This window comes from Mastigoproctus giganteus, chromosome 6, assembly GCF_048544385.1.
Source record: "Mastigoproctus giganteus isolate SK-2022 chromosome 6, ASM4854438v1, whole genome shotgun sequence".
In the NCBI taxonomy this organism is placed as follows: domain Eukaryota; kingdom Metazoa; phylum Arthropoda; class Arachnida; order Uropygi; family Thelyphonidae; genus Mastigoproctus; species Mastigoproctus giganteus.
In genome coordinates this window covers 50,791,831-50,811,263 of record NC_143580.1, presented here as the reverse complement: position 1 = coordinate 50,811,263, position 19,433 = coordinate 50,791,831, and the positions used below count along the sequence as shown (strand labels likewise).

Sequence of the window (19,433 nt, the reverse complement as noted above, 5' to 3'; positions counted from 1 at the left end):
GTTATATAAGTTAGTAATTAGACAGTATGAACCAGAGGTGTAATGCTCAATACGTTCTACGTTGATATTCAATATTTGGAAAAGAATAAGAGAGTTTACCTCAATATGATACTATCCAGAAATTAAAATGAAAACAATTAAAAAATTGAAAATCTAACATTAAAGTAAAAAGTAAATTAAAAGAATTTAACGAAAAAATTGCAAAACTATTTTTTCTTCCTGAAGCTGACAACACTTTTCGACCATACGTTGTGATCACAGGTATGAAAATTACTGAATAGGGGTAAACATGAAACTTAAATAGGGATTATTTGTCTTCTCGCATGTGCATAAAAGACCATGAATCGAAGATTAGATATGGCCAGCGAACATTACCACAATTCTCATGTAATTTAATTTCCACGGTTTCTGCAATTAATAATCTTGTATAATTACATTGGACACTAAGTATTTTGGCCTCGTTAAATAAAAAAGTATGTTTTCATTAACGGTATGAAAGGCTAATTCTAACCCTGCTGAAGAAAAGCACGAACTGAGGCCACGTGTTGATTAACACGAAAATTCAGAGGAAACCGCATAGAACCTTGATAACACAAGTCACAATCACTGCAAAAAATGTCGTATACTAGATCATTTATTTGATTTATGGAAAAGTGCCCCCCCCCACATTTCACTCCTTGTAGATAATGAGTAGGTTACAAAAATGTAAATACAGTCAACTCTCGATAACTCGAATTTTTATTGAAGCCCCAGCCCCTTTAGGAGATTCAATGTTAAACTCTCTCGATTACTCGAACTGAACTTCCGATAACTCTTAACTTTTCTGAACAAATTTTCAAAATTACATTTGTGTACAAATTGTCACATAGCTTTTAAACTAATTTCTCCCCTTTTGTATGTCTTCAGGATTCTCTTCCCATTGTGAAAGGATTAACCGGAACTATTAATCCTTTCACAATTGAAAGAATACATACTAGACCGTGAGGGCGATAGTCACGTGGTTAGTGACGGACAGGGGGGGGAACAGTGACTAATCTTATGAGTCTTTTCAGTAACAGGTGAATCTTGTTCTGATTTGTCTAAATTCAAACAATAAAAGTTCCTGCATCTGGCTCTCCTCACATTTCCTGGCACAGTGGACAGTGCGCATTTGCTGTTTTCATCGCCTCACTATTGGCGGTGCATTGCGTGAACAAGCTGAGCGTCGCAGGCAGTGCAATACCTGCATATTATTTTTGCATCTTGATTAATCCTGAGCGTACAATGGCAAAAAGTGTTCCGTCAATAAGAGGCAAAAGAAAACTGGTAGATGATGACAACCACATTTACGTGTTTTCAAAGAGAACTGTAGATGAACAACATGGAATTTGGGTTTGTGAAAAACGTTCCACCTGCAAAGGGTGTGTTTGGACAGAGGGTTTGGGTTTGGAAGGCCCAGTTGTGAAAGTCTTAACTAAACATAACTATGCAGCTCAAGCTGCAAGGTTGAAAGCATTGTAACTGATTGGCCAAATATGGCAACATGCAACAACCACGAGCGAATGGCCACAGCAAATTGTTGCATCGGTAATTGCAGAGGCTCATGCCAATGTCATAGCATTACTTCCTAAAAAAGGATTCACTTAAACGAACCATTCATCATGTTCGATGCAACAATGGTACTCGTGCTTTACCGAGCAATCTCCAGGACCTAGTAATTCCACAAAATTATCAAGAAATTATTATCGATGGCAATGTACAACAGCTTTTGATGTATGATTCTCAGGATGAACTGCTCCCGAGTCGCATGCTTATTTTTTTTCCACTAGTAACAATTTTCAGTTATTAGCACGTAGCCAGGAGTGGTTTTCTGATGGAACTTTTAGCACAGTACCCACACTTTTCCAGCAGCTTTATACAATTCATGTGGTTCAATTCAATGCAGTTATTCGAGTGGTATACACGCTTCTGCCAAACAAAACTCGTGCCACATACGTTAAGTTGCTTCAAGAAGTTAAAAATCTACAACCGGGTCTCCAACCCCAGCGACTTATGATAGATTTCGAACAAAGTGCCATGCAAGCCTTCCAACAAGAATTTCCTGGTATTGTAAATACCAGTTGTTTTTTCCATCTTTCCCAAAGCGTTTGGCAAAAGGTACAGAATGAAGGTTTAAAAGCCTGATACAAACAAGAGCATGAATTTGCTTGTTGGATCCGAATGATTCCTCCTGCTAACGTTATTCAAGCATTTGAAGATTTAGTTGAAGCTGATGACTTCCCCATTGAAGCTATGGTGATTGCAAACTACTTTGGAGATACATATATTGGATATTTTTTATACCCACCATCCATCCCCAAACAAAGGAGAGGCCTGCAATTACCCATTTTTACCCATTAATGTGGTTATGTGGTTAACCAATAGAATATTGGTTAACCACATAACCACATTGAATTGTGGAATGTTTACACACGAACACTGAATGATCAGCAACGTACCGACAACGGCATGGAGGGATGACACAGAGGATTTCAGGAAACTTGTGCTACTTTATTCCCAAATATTTACTGATTCATTGATTCTTTAAAGAAACAATAAGGGCTGCACATTTCGAAATTACACAATTGCCAGTAATTCAGGCAATTAAAGAAACAAGAAGTATGCTGCAATTTCTGATAGAATCAAAAGAATAGTCCAAGATTTTCAAAATCGTAACGTGATTGATTACCTTAGAAGCATTGCATACAACTTTGAGTTTTAAACAATAATAATGTGCATGTATTCTATTAAAACAAAATAAATTAGAATTATTAAAAAATTAGGTGTATTATTTACATTTTTGTAACCTACTCATTATCTATAGGGGGCGAAATGTGCTGGGGGTGAATTGTGGGGGACAAAATGCGAGGGGCCACTTTTCCGGATCCCCATTTATTTGTGTTGCGAACGAGGAAAGGACTGAGCAATTGTTCAGTATAGTGTGTAATTTTCGTATTGGCCTGGCTACAATTTTAAATTCGGTATCTTTAAAGACTCTGTTAAGCTGTTTGTGCCACTGTTCAACATATGGGACAGAAATAAAGTATTTTTTGATATTACTATTGTTGGTTGGTGTAGCTTTTTGTATCCTATCCCTAGCTTGTGCCCTAACTGATATTGCGTAAACAGTGTGAATTGGTATTGAATTTGGACTTCATAATGTTCCACAAAAAGATTTATTCAACAAGTTAACCAAGTGGTGAATAACATAAAAGAAACACAACTTCCTAAATTGAATACACATGACAGTTCAGTTTTATGTGAACTTTGGGAAAATAAAGACATTATTATTATTCAGAGTTGTTGTTTGTTTGTTCGTTATTTGGTTTTTAGGAGCATTAGCAACTAAGGCCATATTGCTCCGGAATATGCGGTGGTCATTCCCCGACCTTTCCGCATCCTCCGTATTTGGTGGTGACGGGCTCGAACCCCAGTCTAATCAAGAAGCGTGTGCTACGCTTTGCTGCTCCTTCCTACCTGGCTACGGAGGTGCCTTATTATTATTCAGAGAGCAGATAAAGGAGATACAGTTGTAATCCTCGATAAACCTTATCATATTAATAAGTTAGATTCAGTTGTATCGGATACCTCCACTTACTTGAAGTAGACCTGGCACTATTTACCAATTTGGTCAATCAATACAATAAAATGTTAACCACATATCGAAAAAATGACAACATTACTATGGCTCAGTTAAAGGAACTGAAGATCAGAACATACAATATTCCTGCACTTTTTGGTCAGGTAAAATTACATAAGACCGGATTTTCTATTTGGCCCATTGTTTCAAACTTGTCATTTTCATCCCTGGCCACACATGTATATAGCATTATAAAACCCTTTAGACAGGTGATGCAATTTGGGATTAAGAACTACGATTCATTATTTAATAACCTTAAGGACTGTAGACTTGGTGACGATGATAATTTATTCTTACCAGATGTTACCTCGTTATATACGAATGCAGATGTTGAATACACATTAGATATTCTTTGGGATATGTTAAATAATAACTCTATACCGATTAATTATACAGTTTCCTATTAAGGAAATTTTTCACTTAATTAAACTGTTAGTTTAAGCCAACTATATCACCTTTCGAGACAAAGTATACAAACAAATTTTTGGTTTGCCAATGGGATTGAGCCTGAGCGGCTTAATATCGGAGATCTATCTTTCAATGATTGAGTGTATACATTTGGCGCCTTTTCTACCCCATATCACATACTATGGGAGGTATTTAAATTATGTTCTAGTTATCACTGATAGTAGCACTATCCAATACATTTAACATTTGTTTCATAACATTCATTCTAGACTCAAATTTATATTGGGAAGGGAGAATACGGATACTAAGCCATTAAAATTTCTAAATTTCACGCTTACTGGGGATTTGAATAAAATTCAATTCAACATATATCGTAAACCCACAAACACTGCTATGCTTCTGCATTATAAAAACTATCACCTGTTCACTGTCAAAAAAAAAATCTATTATCTTTAAGCAATTTCTCAATGCCTATAAATATTCAATGATGGAATCTGCTTTGGGCTCAGAAATACAAACATTAACCAGCAGATTCTTAAACAAGGGTTTGTAAGATCTGAAAATCTTACAAAAATAAAATATATTTTTTTGACTTCTGAAGTTAGTTTTCCTTTTTGGATTCTTGCCGTTGGGAGAAATGTTAATAGCGTCAGTTTCTATAAACAAGAATTATCCAGTAAGGATTGTAAAACTTAAAAGGTAGGAAGAACGAAAAACAGAAAAATTAGCTTTGCATCCGTCAAAACAGAAAACTGACGGAAAATACTATAGCAAGCCCAGCAGGTGGTACGGCGCAACAAGTTTATGAGGGGTCACGCACCGGAAACGCATATGGCTAAACGCACACACAAGCCTCTAAAAATAGACGCGATGGTCTCCAGTGACACATTTGTGGTTTGTCTGTAGTGCTTTTGAGACAAGCTGTGATCACCCAGAAGGAGTTGTTTTGATACATTCGGCCTACATGAAAGAGCTCAACGGATGTCAACAGGTAGGAAATAAAAAAGGAGAGGGGTATTGTGAATCACGTGCCACAGGGCTGGCTGACCTGCCAACAAATGAAAGGATAAAAATGAATATAGGAAGGAGGAGATTGGTAGAACACTGTGGAGAGGCGTGACAGACTGGTAAGAAAAATTTGTGGATGGAGACGGACAAAAAAAAGAGGGAGTTGGGCAGTAAGAAGAGAGTGGGTCAGTGTCAGTGAGTTGGGCAGTAAGATGAGAGTGGGTCAGTGTCAGTGAGTGGGGCAGTAAGATGAGAGTTGGAGAAGAAAAGAAAGGAATGAGTTTTTTTAGATAGAGTAGCCGGTGGAGAAAAGTGGCTAAGTTTAATGTGTAGTCAGTGATCTAATAAGTAGTGAGAGAAGCAGTCGAGTAAGTGGAAAGATGAAGTTGAGGTGCAGAAGTCGGTCAGACAGTCAGTCAAAAGTAGACTGAGTTTTGAAGTGAGAGATGAACACGTGCCATAGAAAAGAGGGAAAAATTTTCAAGATCCTTAAAGTAGATGAGAAGGAGTCAACTCCATTATGAAGGAACGAGATTGCCTGATATTCTGAGAGCAAGTACGCTGGAGCTGATGAAATCCGAAGCCGGACAAAAAGAGTACAGCCATTCTGATCAGATGAAATTAATGCGTCCATAAAGAAATAAAAAGGTACCCAGGAAGGAATCCAGCATCTTATGTCGAACGCCCCCAGTGATTGTGAGATGCGACCCAGATAGAAAGGATTCCCTACTCGCTTAGAGAAGGATGTACCGTGAAGTCTGCCAAGTTATGTCAGTAAGTGATTAGTTTGTTTAAGTACTCTCACCATCACATCGATTATAGACACTTGATAACCAATTTATCAGAACTTTTGATTGAACACATATGTATAAGTAGTACTATATTGTAATGAATAAGTTAGTGAATGTTATGAACTGAAGGACATTACCCAGGGCAAGTCAATATATATAAATAAATTTTGGAAGGGAATAGATATAAAATTTTTGAAGTGATTGATACTTGTTAATATTTGGTTAAATAAGTGAATGACTAAGTATGAATTTTGGAAGGGGATAGACGGATGTCAGTAACCCCCAAATGTGCAAGTAGTTAATTGTAGAAATTTGATAGTATTGATTACCTAGATTAGAGAAGGTTGTAGGCTATAATCTGTTAGAAACCAGAGTAATGATTTATACTGAAATTAAGAGTATCGGAGCTTTATCAATTTGGAGTAGGAATTGTTTTGTAATGAAAGGAGAATGTTAATAGATTCTTTTGAAAGTTAATTGAACTCAGGAGTAAGGAAGTAGAAACATTTTGTTAGTTTAAAAGAGGAGATAGTTGTTTATGATTTATGTAAAGGAAATAGCCCTCCTTGAGTTTGCTCAATAGGCAAATTACTTTGCTCATTTACATTCTGTTATAAGAAGATGAAATTAAATCTATTTGGTCATGAGTTTAATAAATTTCTTTTGTTTGATGTATCTATGTAAAAATGTCCAATAAACTGATTTTTCTTATTCAACATTTGTGTGTTTCTTTGTTGTTCTGTGTAAGGCCTATCCAAAAGGGAATTAAACACATCAAGGAGATTTTCCCCTAGAACTTGGAAATTTTCTGTAAAGTATAGTCAGATGCGCAAGTGGGGAGTTGTTAATAGGGGAATAAAATATAAATAATATATAAAATAACATTTTCATAAAATATCCCCCCCCACCCACAGGTTACTCCCTTGCTACAATAAACTATATTAATACAGGCATGCACAGCGTAAAACAAGAAGGAAGCCAACCATATTTTGGTCGCCCCCCCTCCCATAAAAATAAAATATTTTATTTTTAAATAAATATATTTTTATAAATATAATTTTGTATATATATTAAAACTTTTATTTATTTAAAAAATAAATTTATATAATTAAAAAAAAAAATATACAGTGAAACTTCCCTTTAACGGACAGCCATGGGGAACGAAAATGTGTCCGTTAGAGAGAAGCGTCCGCTAACAAGAAGTCTGAGGGAGAAAAAAAAAAAAAAACAGAAAGAAAAATCGTTAAACGTTTAATGTAAAATTAAATTAAAATATATACAGATTTTGAACAATATTTTTGCAAATAATATACATACAATTGTGCTATGCATATTATGACTTTATCTTAAGAAAAATACATACAGTAATCACTTATTTTCTTCTGCACCTCTTCCGGCTGATAATTTTGTTTTCAACATTTGTTTGGAGTGAAGAAACCATCAAAACTCCTTCAGTATCTTCTTCAGCGGCAAAAAACATTTTTAAACGATTGATTTGTATGAGCGCTTCTTCGGTGGTTCACCGTTAATATGTTCTTCGACAGAATGACCTCCTTCCATTTCTTCATCCTCATGAGGAACTTCTTGAAAAATATCGATGATAATGTCGTTGATATCTAGAGCACCGTCTTCTGTAGTGAGGTTCGAGTCTATATCTTTGTAGCCAGGGTCACTAGTAGCGGAAGTATCGCACATTATCAATAGATGTTCAAGTTCTTGTTCTTCTTGGTGCTCCATATTGCTGTTCACAACTTCAATTTTTGTGTTTGATAAGCCAGACTTTACAAAACAGTTCACAACAGTTTGTTTTCTAATTGCGTTTACTGAAGAGGAAATCCACTGAATCGCATCTAGGATGCTGATTTTCTTTGCAAGGTCACTCGCACATGTTACATCGTTCATGTTTGCAATGAGATGTCTTAAAACACGTTTTCTGTAGTGAAGTTTAAATTTTTTTATTATCCCTTGATTCAAGGGCTGACACTCTGCAGATGTGTTTGGTGGCAGAAAAACGATTTGAATGTTGGACAATTCAATATGCGGGTGAGATGCAGCATTATCTATGAAAAGAATAATTTTTCTGTTTTGACGAATCATGTTTTGGTTAAAGTGACTTATCCATTCGCTCATGATATCTCGTGTCATCCACGCTTTTTTATTAGACTTCCAGTCAACATTCAAAAGATTCAACTTTATGCCCTTGAAACAACGAGGATTTTGTGGTTTTCCTATAACAAGAGGTTGTTCAAAGTCAAAGTCTCCCAGCATTAGTACAGTCAAGCATTCCTTAGAAATTTTTCCGCCCTGGCACTTTTCGTTTTTTAGACTCATTGTTTTTTCAGGAAGAGCTTTAAAAAACAACCCTGTTTCGTCACAGTTGTAAATATCCTTAGCTTCAAAATCACGACATAAATCTTCCAATTTGATGGTCCACTCTGTTACAACCCCAGAATCAACAGATCCACCTTCACCACCTACGGTTTTCCAAGAAATGTTATGCCAAAATATTTGAACTTGTCTAGCCATCCCACAGAAGCTTTAAACTCATTTACTCCAATAGATTTCGCAACCTCCAAAGCCTTTTCCCTAATAATAGGCCCATTAATGGGAATTTATTTAGCACGTGCACGACAAAACCACTCATACGTAACATTGTCAATTTGAAGTCCAACAGCTTTCGGAAATTATTTTTGAACCTGATCATTTCCGTGTTGCCAAAATTGCTTGAGCAGTTCATTTTTTTTTCTTTAGGATGTCGCTTACCTGCGTCTTCCCGATTTTGAATTTTGGAGCGAGATTGCGAACACTATTTTTTTTGCCGATCATACGCATTAATGAGTTCGACTTTATCTTTTAAAGTTAAATGTTTACGAGAAGACATTGTGCACTTCACACGACACTGAACAAAACTGAAAACACGAAAGGCCGACCATATTCTTCCTCCTCCTGCACACACCGAATTCATCAGAAGTTTTACACGTGCCTTAAAATTCTTGAAAAAGGGTTTAGAACCGCGACTTAAACCTTGATAAAATTCAGAGAATCGGAAATAGAAAATAAACACACGATTGAGGCAATACGTGGAAGAAATGCTCGTAGAGAAAGGGCCGTGAGCTCGCCCGCTGGCCGTTATGGGGCGATCAAATTAAGTGCTAATCTAAACGAAACAGTGCAGATTGCCTATCCGCGTCCGTTACAGAGAATGTCCGCTAGACAGAAACTGCAAACACGTTAAAACCAATAGAGGTGAGTTGGGGAATTTGAAAATGTCCGTTGTAGAGAGATGTCTGTTAACGAGAGGTGTCCGTTAGGAGAAGTTTCACTGTACATTATAATAGTTTGTAACTAATAAATATTCAACCTTTTTATTCTATTTATTTATTTATTCTAATAATATTCTACATTCAAAAGGAACAAAGGCAATGAATTCGTCAATTAATTCTTTTCCAGTGACAATGGCAGTTAAATCCTGATTCAAGTATGAAAGCAATAAGTAGTTCAACCATTCTTGCGTCACGATGCTTCTTAATTTTGTTTTTATATGACTCATTTTTGAAAAAGTTCATTCAGGAGTGCAACTTGTAATACCTAAAACCTGAAAGTCATATGTCACTTTTGTGAAATTTGGATATAATTTATATCGATCAGCATCAATAAGCCATTTGCTCCAGGTTAAAAGATTTTTATAATTTAGATGATTAGTGGCTTTTAACAATGATATTTCGGTCTGTAAATCTGTCAAAGATAACTGAAAACAGTCGCAGAGTATTTCCATATATTCAGATGTAAGATTTAATTCAAGGAGATTCCCCATAGCTTTGATTACTAGGATTATTTCTTGATTAAATCTGCTCTCTACAGCATTCATTAGGGTATCAAGAAGTGGGTAATAAAAATTTATTCGTAAATCTTCGTCTAAATTTTCATAGTGATGTTGAGTATTTCCATTTCTGAGGGCCCCCTTCAAGTTTACGGGGAGTAGTTCCCCCCCTGCACATGCCTACATGTATTAGGATACTTTATTTCTGTCCCATATGTTGAACAGTGGCACAAACAGTTTAACAGATTCTTTAAAGATACCGAATTTAAAATTGTAGCCAGGTCAATATGGAAATTACACACTACATTGAACAAACACTCAGTCCTTTCCTCGTTCACAACACAAATAAATGACCCGGTATACATTTTTTGTGGTGATTGCTACTTGTCTTATCAAAGTTCTATGCGGTTTCCTCTGAATTTTCGTGTTAATCAACACGCGGCCTCAGTTTGTGCTTCTCATTCAGCTGTGTCAGAATTAGCCTTTCGTGCCGTTAACGAAAAGCATACTTTTTTATTTAACAAGGCCAAAATACTTAGTGTCCAACATAATAATACGAGACTATTAATTGCAGAAACCGTGGAAATTAAATTACATGAGAATTCTGTTAATGTTTGGCGGCCATATCTAATCCCTATTTAAGTTTCATGCTCACCCCTATCTAGTAATTTTCATACCTGTGATCACGACATATGGTCGAAAAGCGTTGTCAGCTTCAGGAAGGTAAATAGTTTTGCAATTTTTTTCGTTAAATTCTTTTAATTAATTTATTACTTAATTCTTAATTGCATTAAATTGATTTTTAATTGTGTTCAATTGATTTTTAATTTTTTTTACTTTAATGTAAGATTTTCGATTCTTTAATTGTTTTCATTTTAATTTCTGGAGAGAGTATCATATGGAAGTGGAAGTAGGCAGAATTAAGTGAGAAAATATTAATAATAAGTCTTCCTAACTGTCAATAAATGCTATCAACAAACTGCTAACACTACCGCAATCAAATATTAGAAAATATACACTTACCTCTGTATTATAAAAAATGCAGCGACCATCATAAGAACCAACAACAGCAAACTTTCCATTCTGACAAAAGCTTACAGCAGTGATAAGTTTAGTTTGGCCACTTAATTCATTCCAGAGAGTTACTTTTTTGTCTGGAATATTCCATAATCGTAGTTTTCCATCAAGTGATCCACTCAAAAAGTATCTATCATCCTTAAATTTAAACAATATTATAAGATTACCAAATTCACTATATAAATTGTAAGCTAGAAGCATTAGTAATATTAATTTTAACACATTAACTACTTTTTTTTAATTTTTTTATGAAAACCTCAAACACGAGAGGTATTAGAACCTATAGTATTTAGTACTGTGCTTGGGTTGGAGGTTGAGAAGACGAAAGAAGATATTTGTTGACAATGGACTTGAACTTCTGTAGACTGTAATTTCAGGAAATACGTATGAAGGAAGGTTGTTCCAGAAAACGGCAGTTGAATGAATAAACGAGGAAGATGAAAAGTTCGTTCTGTGAGTTTGAAGTTGGACAGTAAATGGATGTTGGCTGGTGGCAGCACGTGTTCGGACCGTTTTGAAAGAGTGAGCTGGAATTATAGAAGCCAATTCAGAAGAACAGTGCCCATGGAAGTATCTGTAGAAGAGGCATGCAGCAGAAACAGTACGTCTATGAGACAGCGAGTGGAGAGAGACTGTTACAGATGAGTCATTAGTTAACCTAACTGCCCTCTTCTGAATGGAGTCTAGAAGCCTGAGAGAGGTTTTGGGGGCACCACCCCAGATATGGGAACAATATTCCATAGCAGGGCGGATTTGCGATTTATACAGAGTGAGCAGCTGTTTGGAAGAAAAGTAACGCCGAGAGCGAAAGAGAAAACCAAGTTTTTTAGATGCGGAGGAAGTAATATTTGTAATGTGCTGGTGCCAAGAGAGATTAGAAGTCATTGTAATCCCCAAAAGAGATATATCATTTTGTGTAGAAATTGGAGTGTCACCAAAGATAAGCACAGGAGCAGAATTCTTTTTGCGAAATATGACAAGACTGAGTTTTAGAAGGATTGAAATCAACTAAGTTGTCTTTGCCCCACTGAAGAATTACCCGAAGATCGGCATTTAAGGAATTGGTTTTTTTTTTTTTTTTTTTTTTTGATTTGGTAGTTGTTGGTGCATCGGCTTCTGTGGCCATATTGCACCTCCCAAGGTTTTTGCAGTACTTTGATCCAAGCCCGAGGCGGGAATCGAACCCGCGACCTTTGGGTTGCCGGACAGGTACTTTACCCACTCGGCTAGCCCAGTCGGCTAAGCAATTGGTAACAGATTTTCAAGAAATTGAAGCTGATTGATCAGGACAAGGTTTCATCGGCAAAACTATGGATAGGATTTCCAGTCAATGGAAGGTCATTAATATACAAGAGGAAAATGATTGGGGGAAAGAACTGAACCTTGGGGGACACCGGCATTAGTGGAGAAGTTAGAAAACAGAGAGCAATCTACTATCACCCTCAGTGAGTGATCAAAGAGAAAACTGGATAACCAATTACTAAAAACAGTTGGCAAACCATATGATGGAAGCTTGTTTAGAAGATGCCAAACACAATCGAAAGCCTTTGAGATGTCAAGAGCAACTACTTGTGTTTCCCCGAACCTTTCCAATGACTTAGTCCATAAATGGGTAATATAAGCAAGAATATCACCAGTGGATTGACACTGACGGAATCCATACTGGCGATCGTTGATCAGACGGAAGGTTCCTAGGTAGTTTAAGAGTTGGCGGTTAATTGATTTCTCCATTACTTTAGAAAGAGTAGAAGTAATTGCAATGGGACGATAATTGGATGGGAGGGATTTGTCACCCTTTTTAGGAACTGGCTGGATATGAGCAAATTTCCAAACAGAGGGAAAAACACCTTTGGAATAAGAAAGTGAAAAAAGGCGGCAAAGAATAGGAGTAAGTTCAGGATCACAGGTTTTGAGAACAAGGTATAGAAATACCATCGGGTCCTGGAGCTTTCTTAGCATCAAGATTCGTCAAAATCCTTCTGACATCCTTTTGATGGAAGACCACAGGAGGCATTGAATGGAGCATGTTGGGAATGGTGGGAGGTGTTTTACCAAGATTATTAATACATGAATTGTAAGAAAAATGGGATGCTAGCAGATCAGCTTTATCCTTGGCTGAAGTGGCAAAAGAACCATCTGGTTTGGACAGAGGTGGGTAAAAAGTTACGGCCAATAGCTTTGGCAAGAGACCAGAATGCTCGGCTACCATTAGGGCAAGAAGCAAGTATTCTACCAAACTACTCTAGTTTGGACTGATTAATAACTGCTTTACAATTCTTGCGAGCTGTGGTGAAGGCAGAAAATGAAACTGGAGAATTAGAAACAAGCCAATTATGATATGCAACATTCTTCTCTTGAACAGCCTTAGCACATTTATTGGAAAACCAAGGTTTAGATAAAGGACGAGATTTTAAAGTGGAGTGTGGGATAAAGGATTCCATTCCTGCAAGAATAATTTCACTGACACGATCTGAGCAAATGTTGACATCAGAAGTTTTGAAACAGTAATCTGACCAAGAAAAAGAGGAAAGGAAGTCTCGCAGGTCATCCCATTTTGCATTCTTGTAATGCCAAACAACATGAAGCTGGGAATAGCCATGAGATAAAGGTTCCATTGGAGAAGAGACAATCACCAAGTTGTGATCTGAAGTGCCTAAAGAACCTCTCACTTCGACCGCGTACTTAGAAGGGTTGTTTGTGAGAAAAAGATCAAGCGTATTGACTGTATGATTAGGATTATCCGGTATTCTTGTAGGTAAATGAACAATTTGTGTAAGGTCATTAGTAATTGCAAAAGCCTCAGCATCTCGACCAGCTGGGTCGGTGTGACTAGAAAACGGAAGCCAGCTGGAGTTGTGAACATTAAAATCACCAAGGAAAATTACCTCACTGTTAGGAAAGTTGGACTGGAGAAAGTCAAGTTGCAAAGAGAGGAAGTCAAAGAGCTCCAAGTGATTAGTGGAATTGAAAGAACGGTAGAGACAACAGATGAATTTGATGCAATGAGGTAGAGAGATTTTAAGCCAGAGAAGATCAAAGAGAGGAGATTCCAAATTGCCCAGTCTCTGACAGGGAATATCAGAACGGACATATGCATAAGTACCACTTTTGAGGTGAAGGGAATCGTACAGCGAATAATTTGGGCATCTGAGATGAGCAGTAGTTGAATCAACCGACAACTGAGATTCTGTCAGAAAAAGGACATGGGTTTGGCAGACTGCAAGTGGAAATGGACATCACTGAGATTAGAACTGAGACCACGTATATTTGTGAAATGAATTAGGAAGTGCTTGGGAGGTTTAGATCTTTTCGCAGATAAGCTTGCTCTATTAGTTTGACAATTCATGGTGTATTCAATAGTAAGAAAAAGTGGGTGGGACATGCTATATGAAGTAATGAAATTTTTGGATAAGGCATACACGTGGTAAGAATATACCCAGATCCTTGACAGAACGTGGCCTCGACAATGCTCCCCGTATACACACTACTCGGACTCCCTCCAGTCACTATCTGGCAGAGTAGAGGGGTTGCAAGATTATACACTAGCTGATCCGGAAGCCTCCTAGAGAGTTACCAATAGGTTCGGTCCGGTAAACTAACTAGCAGCCGGCCTGTGAACACCATTTTAGAGCTGTACCCTCGAAATGCAAGGAATATTGGATCTCGCCACGATGTTCATCATAATCTCAAATGTCATCAATCATACTGCATGATGGAAGAGATAGGGAATATTTGATAATTGATGAGAGTCATCTACCACCTAGTACTGCCTGGTAACAAAGAGGGGCGGCGTTCCTCCATGTGGTGTGGGCGCCACACCTCGACCCCTGCTTACATTGGTTCACACCTGGGTGGTCACCCACCATGTACTTGTGCATGGAGGTTAAACCCAGAATTACTAACAGTCCCACCATCGTGAAGGTGCAAGAAGAGGATTTGGCTATCACAGACTGTCTGGAATTCGCCGAAATCGAGTCCACTTGACTTGAGTGTCACCCGAATATCAGTTCCATCAGCGTTTTAGACTCCCAGGTAGCAAGTGCAGCTTGTCTGGCAAATCTGAGACAATGTCTGTGACAAGGACCCGATGTTGGCTGGAGTCAGCCCATGTTCGTAGAGTTTTGAAAGAGAGAGAGAGAGAGAGAGAGAGAGAGAGAGAGAGAGAGAGTGGGAATTATAGCAGCCAATGCAGAAGAACATTGCCCATGGAAGTATCCTGTAGAAAAGACATGCAGCAGAAACAGTACGTCTATGAGACAGCGAGTGGAGAGACTCTGTTAGAGAGGAGTCATTAATTAACCTAACTGCCCTCTTCTGAATGGAGTCTAGAAGCCTGAGAGAGGTTTTGGGGGCACCGCCTCAGATGTGAGAACAATATTCCACGGTAGGGCGGATTTATGATTTGTACAGGGTGAACAGCAGTGGAATAAAAGTAATGCCAAGAGCGAAAGAGAAAACAAAGTTTTTTAGATGCAGAGGAAGTAATATTTGTAATGTGCTTGTGCCAAGAGAGATTAGAAGTCAGGGTAATCCCCAAAAGAGATATATCATTTTGTGTAAAAATTGGAGTGTCAACAAAGATTGGTAGCAGATATTCGAGAAGTTGAAGCCGATTGAGCAGGGAAAGATTTCTCAAAATAGATAGTGGAATGCAATGTGCTATCATCGGCAAAACTATGGATAGGATTTCCAGTCAATAGAAGATGGTCATTAATATACAAGAGGAAAAGAACTGAACCTTGGGGAACACCAGCACTAGTGGAGAAGTTAGAATACAGAGAGCCATCTACCATCACCCTCAGTGAGCGATCAGAGAGAAAACTGGACAACCAATTACAAAAAATAGGTGAAAAGGTGACATGAGTAATTACAGATCTATTAGCCTAATGTCTGATCCAGGAAAAAATAAATAAAATCGCTGGTTAAAGAAGGACCATTTGGATAGGCATGCAATTATTTGACAAATTCATGCTTTAATCACAGCATGAATTTGTCAAGGGGTGGTCTTGTCTAACCAATTTGATAGGTTACAAAGATGCAGTGACCAAGGAACTGGATGCAAAAAAAAAAAATTTTTGACATCATATACTTGAATTTCAGAACGACTTTTGCTACTGTTGCACATAAAAGACTTCTGTACAAAATGGAGCAATGTGGTATTAAGGACAAGTTACTGCTATGAATAAAGGGATGGTTATCAGTGGGTATTGCTCTTCGTGAGACTAATGTTATTAGTGGGAGTTCCCCAGGGTTCAGTGCTGGGTCCATTGTTGTTTTCAATATTTATCAATGATACTGATGAAGGTATATTAGGCTTAATGTCTAAGTTTGCAGATAATACAAAGTCTGACAGGGTGGTTAACGGCAGTCATTAAGGTGAGCCACTGTAACAAGATCTAGGAAAATCGAGTCTACAGGCTGAGAAATGGCAGATGAAGTATAACATTGACAAATGTAAGGTACTGCGCATTGGTAGCAGTAAACCCAGAGTAACTTATCAAATGTGTGGTACTACACTTAGGGTAGTGGAAAAAGAAAAGACCCGAGGATAACTGTGCAGTCAGACATGCTGCCAGGACAGCTCATGAAGTTTTGTCAATGATATGCAGAAACTTTGCTAGCAGGAATAAGGAGGTGATTATCCCTTTGTAAAAGGCCATGGTTAGGCCACATCTTGAGTTCTGTACATCACACTTTAGGAAGGATGTAGATCTGCTGGAATGGGTGCAGACAAGGGCAACCTGATTGGTGAAAGGAACAAAAGGGTGCTCTTACCTAGAAAGGCTTCAGTTCTGCAAATTGCAGTGTCTAAAGACTAGGCACCTGTGGAGAGATCTGATTGAGGCATTTAAGGCCTTGAATGGATTGAGCCAGTGGAATATTAATGGTATTGTTCCACTTGCTGAGATGGTGCCTCCGTAGCCAGGTGGGAAGGAGCAGCAGTGCGTAGCACACACTTCTTGATTAGACTGGGGTTCGAGCCTGTTGCCACCAAATACGGAGGATGCGGAAAGGTCAGGGAATGACCACCGCATATCCCGGAGCAATATAGCCTTAGTTGCTAATGCTCCTAAAAACCAAATAAACAATAACAACTTGCTGAGACTACACATGGGGGGGGGGGGAATAAATTCAAGTTGAGGAAGGATGGTTGCAGGATAGATATGAGGAAATTTTCCTTCATCCAGCAGGTGTTTGTAGATCAGGCTTCCATCTGTTGTTGTGGAAGTGGATGGGTTGAATAAATTCAAGGGAGAACTAGACAAATTCTTGGATGGTACTGATGGGTGAACTGTTTTTTTTTTTTTTTTTTTTGGCTGATGCTGTATAAGCGAGCTTCCTTGCATCATTTGCCTTACTACTATTATCGAGGAGGCAACTTGTTCCAGTAATCTAGCAATAACTTGCTAGCTAAAAGAAAACTTCCTACAACCCAGTCTAAACATCTACCCCTGTAATTTGAATTTATGACTCCTAGTTCTGGAACCCTTTATAATAGTGAAAATTTTGCCTTTATTCATTTTACTATCTCTTCTCTACAGACTTCAATTATATGCCCTCTAAGGCGCCTGGTTGCCAAGATCTGTGGCTCGCTTAATCAATTTCTTTCCTTGCATGGTCATCAATTTCACCATGTAGTTGCCTGTCTTTGGACCCTTTCAACAAGCTAAGTGTCTTTTTTTGATGATGTCCCCATACCTGGAAACAGAAGTGCAGTCTTACAATTGACTTATAAAGTGGGATTATGTCCTCCCTATCTCTACAGGCTACTCTTCAATAAATTACTGATAAGATTCCATGGGTTTCCTGGCCATCTGTTTACACTGCTCAGAGAACTTCATATCTGTCTGTATAATTCCAGATTCCTTTGTTCCTGCTGTTTTTAATTCAACCCCATGAAATGTATAAGTTATTTTCAAGTTATTCCCGAAGTATAAGAACTTGCATTTTGCTGCATTGAAACATACTGAAGCTTTTCTGACCATCCTTGAAGCCTGTTCAAGTCATGCTGAAGAAGCACTGCTTAGTTAATATGGTTAATGGTAAACATTAATCAGTGGTTTGACTCATGCTCAGCGATGATCATTAACTGCTCTCCCAATCTTTACATTAAATACATGGTATATTGTATGTAAAGAAACGTAAAGATCATACTGATAGGTAGGAGGAAAACAGATTTTTTTTTTTAAGCAACAATTCTCAAATAACAAATTTGTGAGTAGTTACAGTGAATGTAAATTTTAAGTCTGGATGAGAAACTGACATGAGGAAATAAAATTTACTATATTTACAAGGAACTGGAAGTAATGCAGTTTTAGGTCATAGCTGTTCTGCAAAGGGAACCATTTTGGCTTCTCCCTCTTCATTTAAAATTAGAACTGCATGCCACCTGGACAAACTAGATGGTACAAAATATTATTAAAATATTTATAAATACAAGGAAATAATATACCCTATATTTCAGACTAGTGCAGAAAAAATGAAGAATTTAGAAGGATAGAGCCTCTATATCTTAGGATTAGCTTTAGAGTACAATTAAGTGAACATAAAGATAGAGTAGATGCTGACCTACCAGAGGAAAGTGAGAGAATCTAACTAGGTACAGGAGGTTTTTCTCTCTTGCACCTTAAAGTTGGCCATAGGATATCATTACATTTCTCAACTATCTGTATTCAAGACTAGTGCAGCACAAAGCTGAAGGGCTATTTGAATTCAGTGTGAAGAGGCACTGATATTTTAAGATGCGTTGGCTCCAGTATTCAGGATTGCTTATATAGATAGAGGTGGTGATCTTTGGAACAAAGTGACAGTCCATCCCGACAATGTGGTTTTTATTTGGTAACGTGCTCATAGAATAACATTACAGCAGCCATTTTGAAATTATGTAGGTTACCCTTAGTTTTTATTGGTTAGGACTGAATAAAGATTAGATGCCCTCTAGTGTGTGTGTGTGTGTGTGTGTGTGTGTATTGTGTAAATATTTATAAGTTTTATGTAAATTATTTTGGGACATAACAGTACATGAACATCATTAAATAGTGCAAAACTTTGGTTAACTGGACTCATAGTGGGGAACCGAACTATACGTACTTACCAGTTTTGAAACCTCGAAAGTATATATATATATATTGAGTATATATTTACATTCCCTGTAGTTACAGGGAAATATAAATTTTAAGTCTGGATGAGAAACTGACATTCAGAAATAAAATTTACTATAGAAAACTTAAGTATAAAAATACGATGACGAGTGTGAGGGATAAAATTCCACAAGAGATTTAGGATCTATTAGGCTCAGTAAGAGGTTGCATAAGAGGAAACAATTGAAATGTAACTGGGGGAGCATGAATGATTCATGTACGACTCCTACAGAAGTAAAATATATAGGCATAGCACATCAGGGATTGTGAGTATAAGCATTTAAGGAAGACAACAAAAGAACATACTAAGGAAGACTGTGTAACTACAGAAATAGACTTTTATGGATTCTGGAGATAATAAGGGTGCAACTTCTAAGCTTGTGGATGTGGTTCTTTAGAAGAATCATCTTTGGGAGGTACTGATCATGTGGTTGATGTTTCTAGTTGTTCAAAGGGCAACAATACTGAAGCAGAGCAGGACTGATCTTCAAAGATCCCAGACGTTGGAGTGAAAGCAATTACTGTGTTGA

General features: G+C 37.5%; 1 protein-coding gene across 2 annotated transcripts in view; it reads right to left on the bottom strand.

The window, feature by feature from the left end:
- The window catches only part of LOC150084235 (WD repeat-containing protein 44), a 380,944-nt gene that overhangs the window by 33,530 nt on the left and 327,981 nt on the right, over nucleotides 1-19,433 (bottom strand). For both annotated transcript variants that reach the window (XM_090375960.1, XM_090375961.1), the window contains one exon: nucleotides 10,709-10,900. In XM_090375960.1, the coding sequence (XP_090232086.1) occupies nucleotides 10,709-10,900 (192 nt within the window). The remainder of the gene's footprint in view (nucleotides 1-10,708; nucleotides 10,901-19,433) is intronic.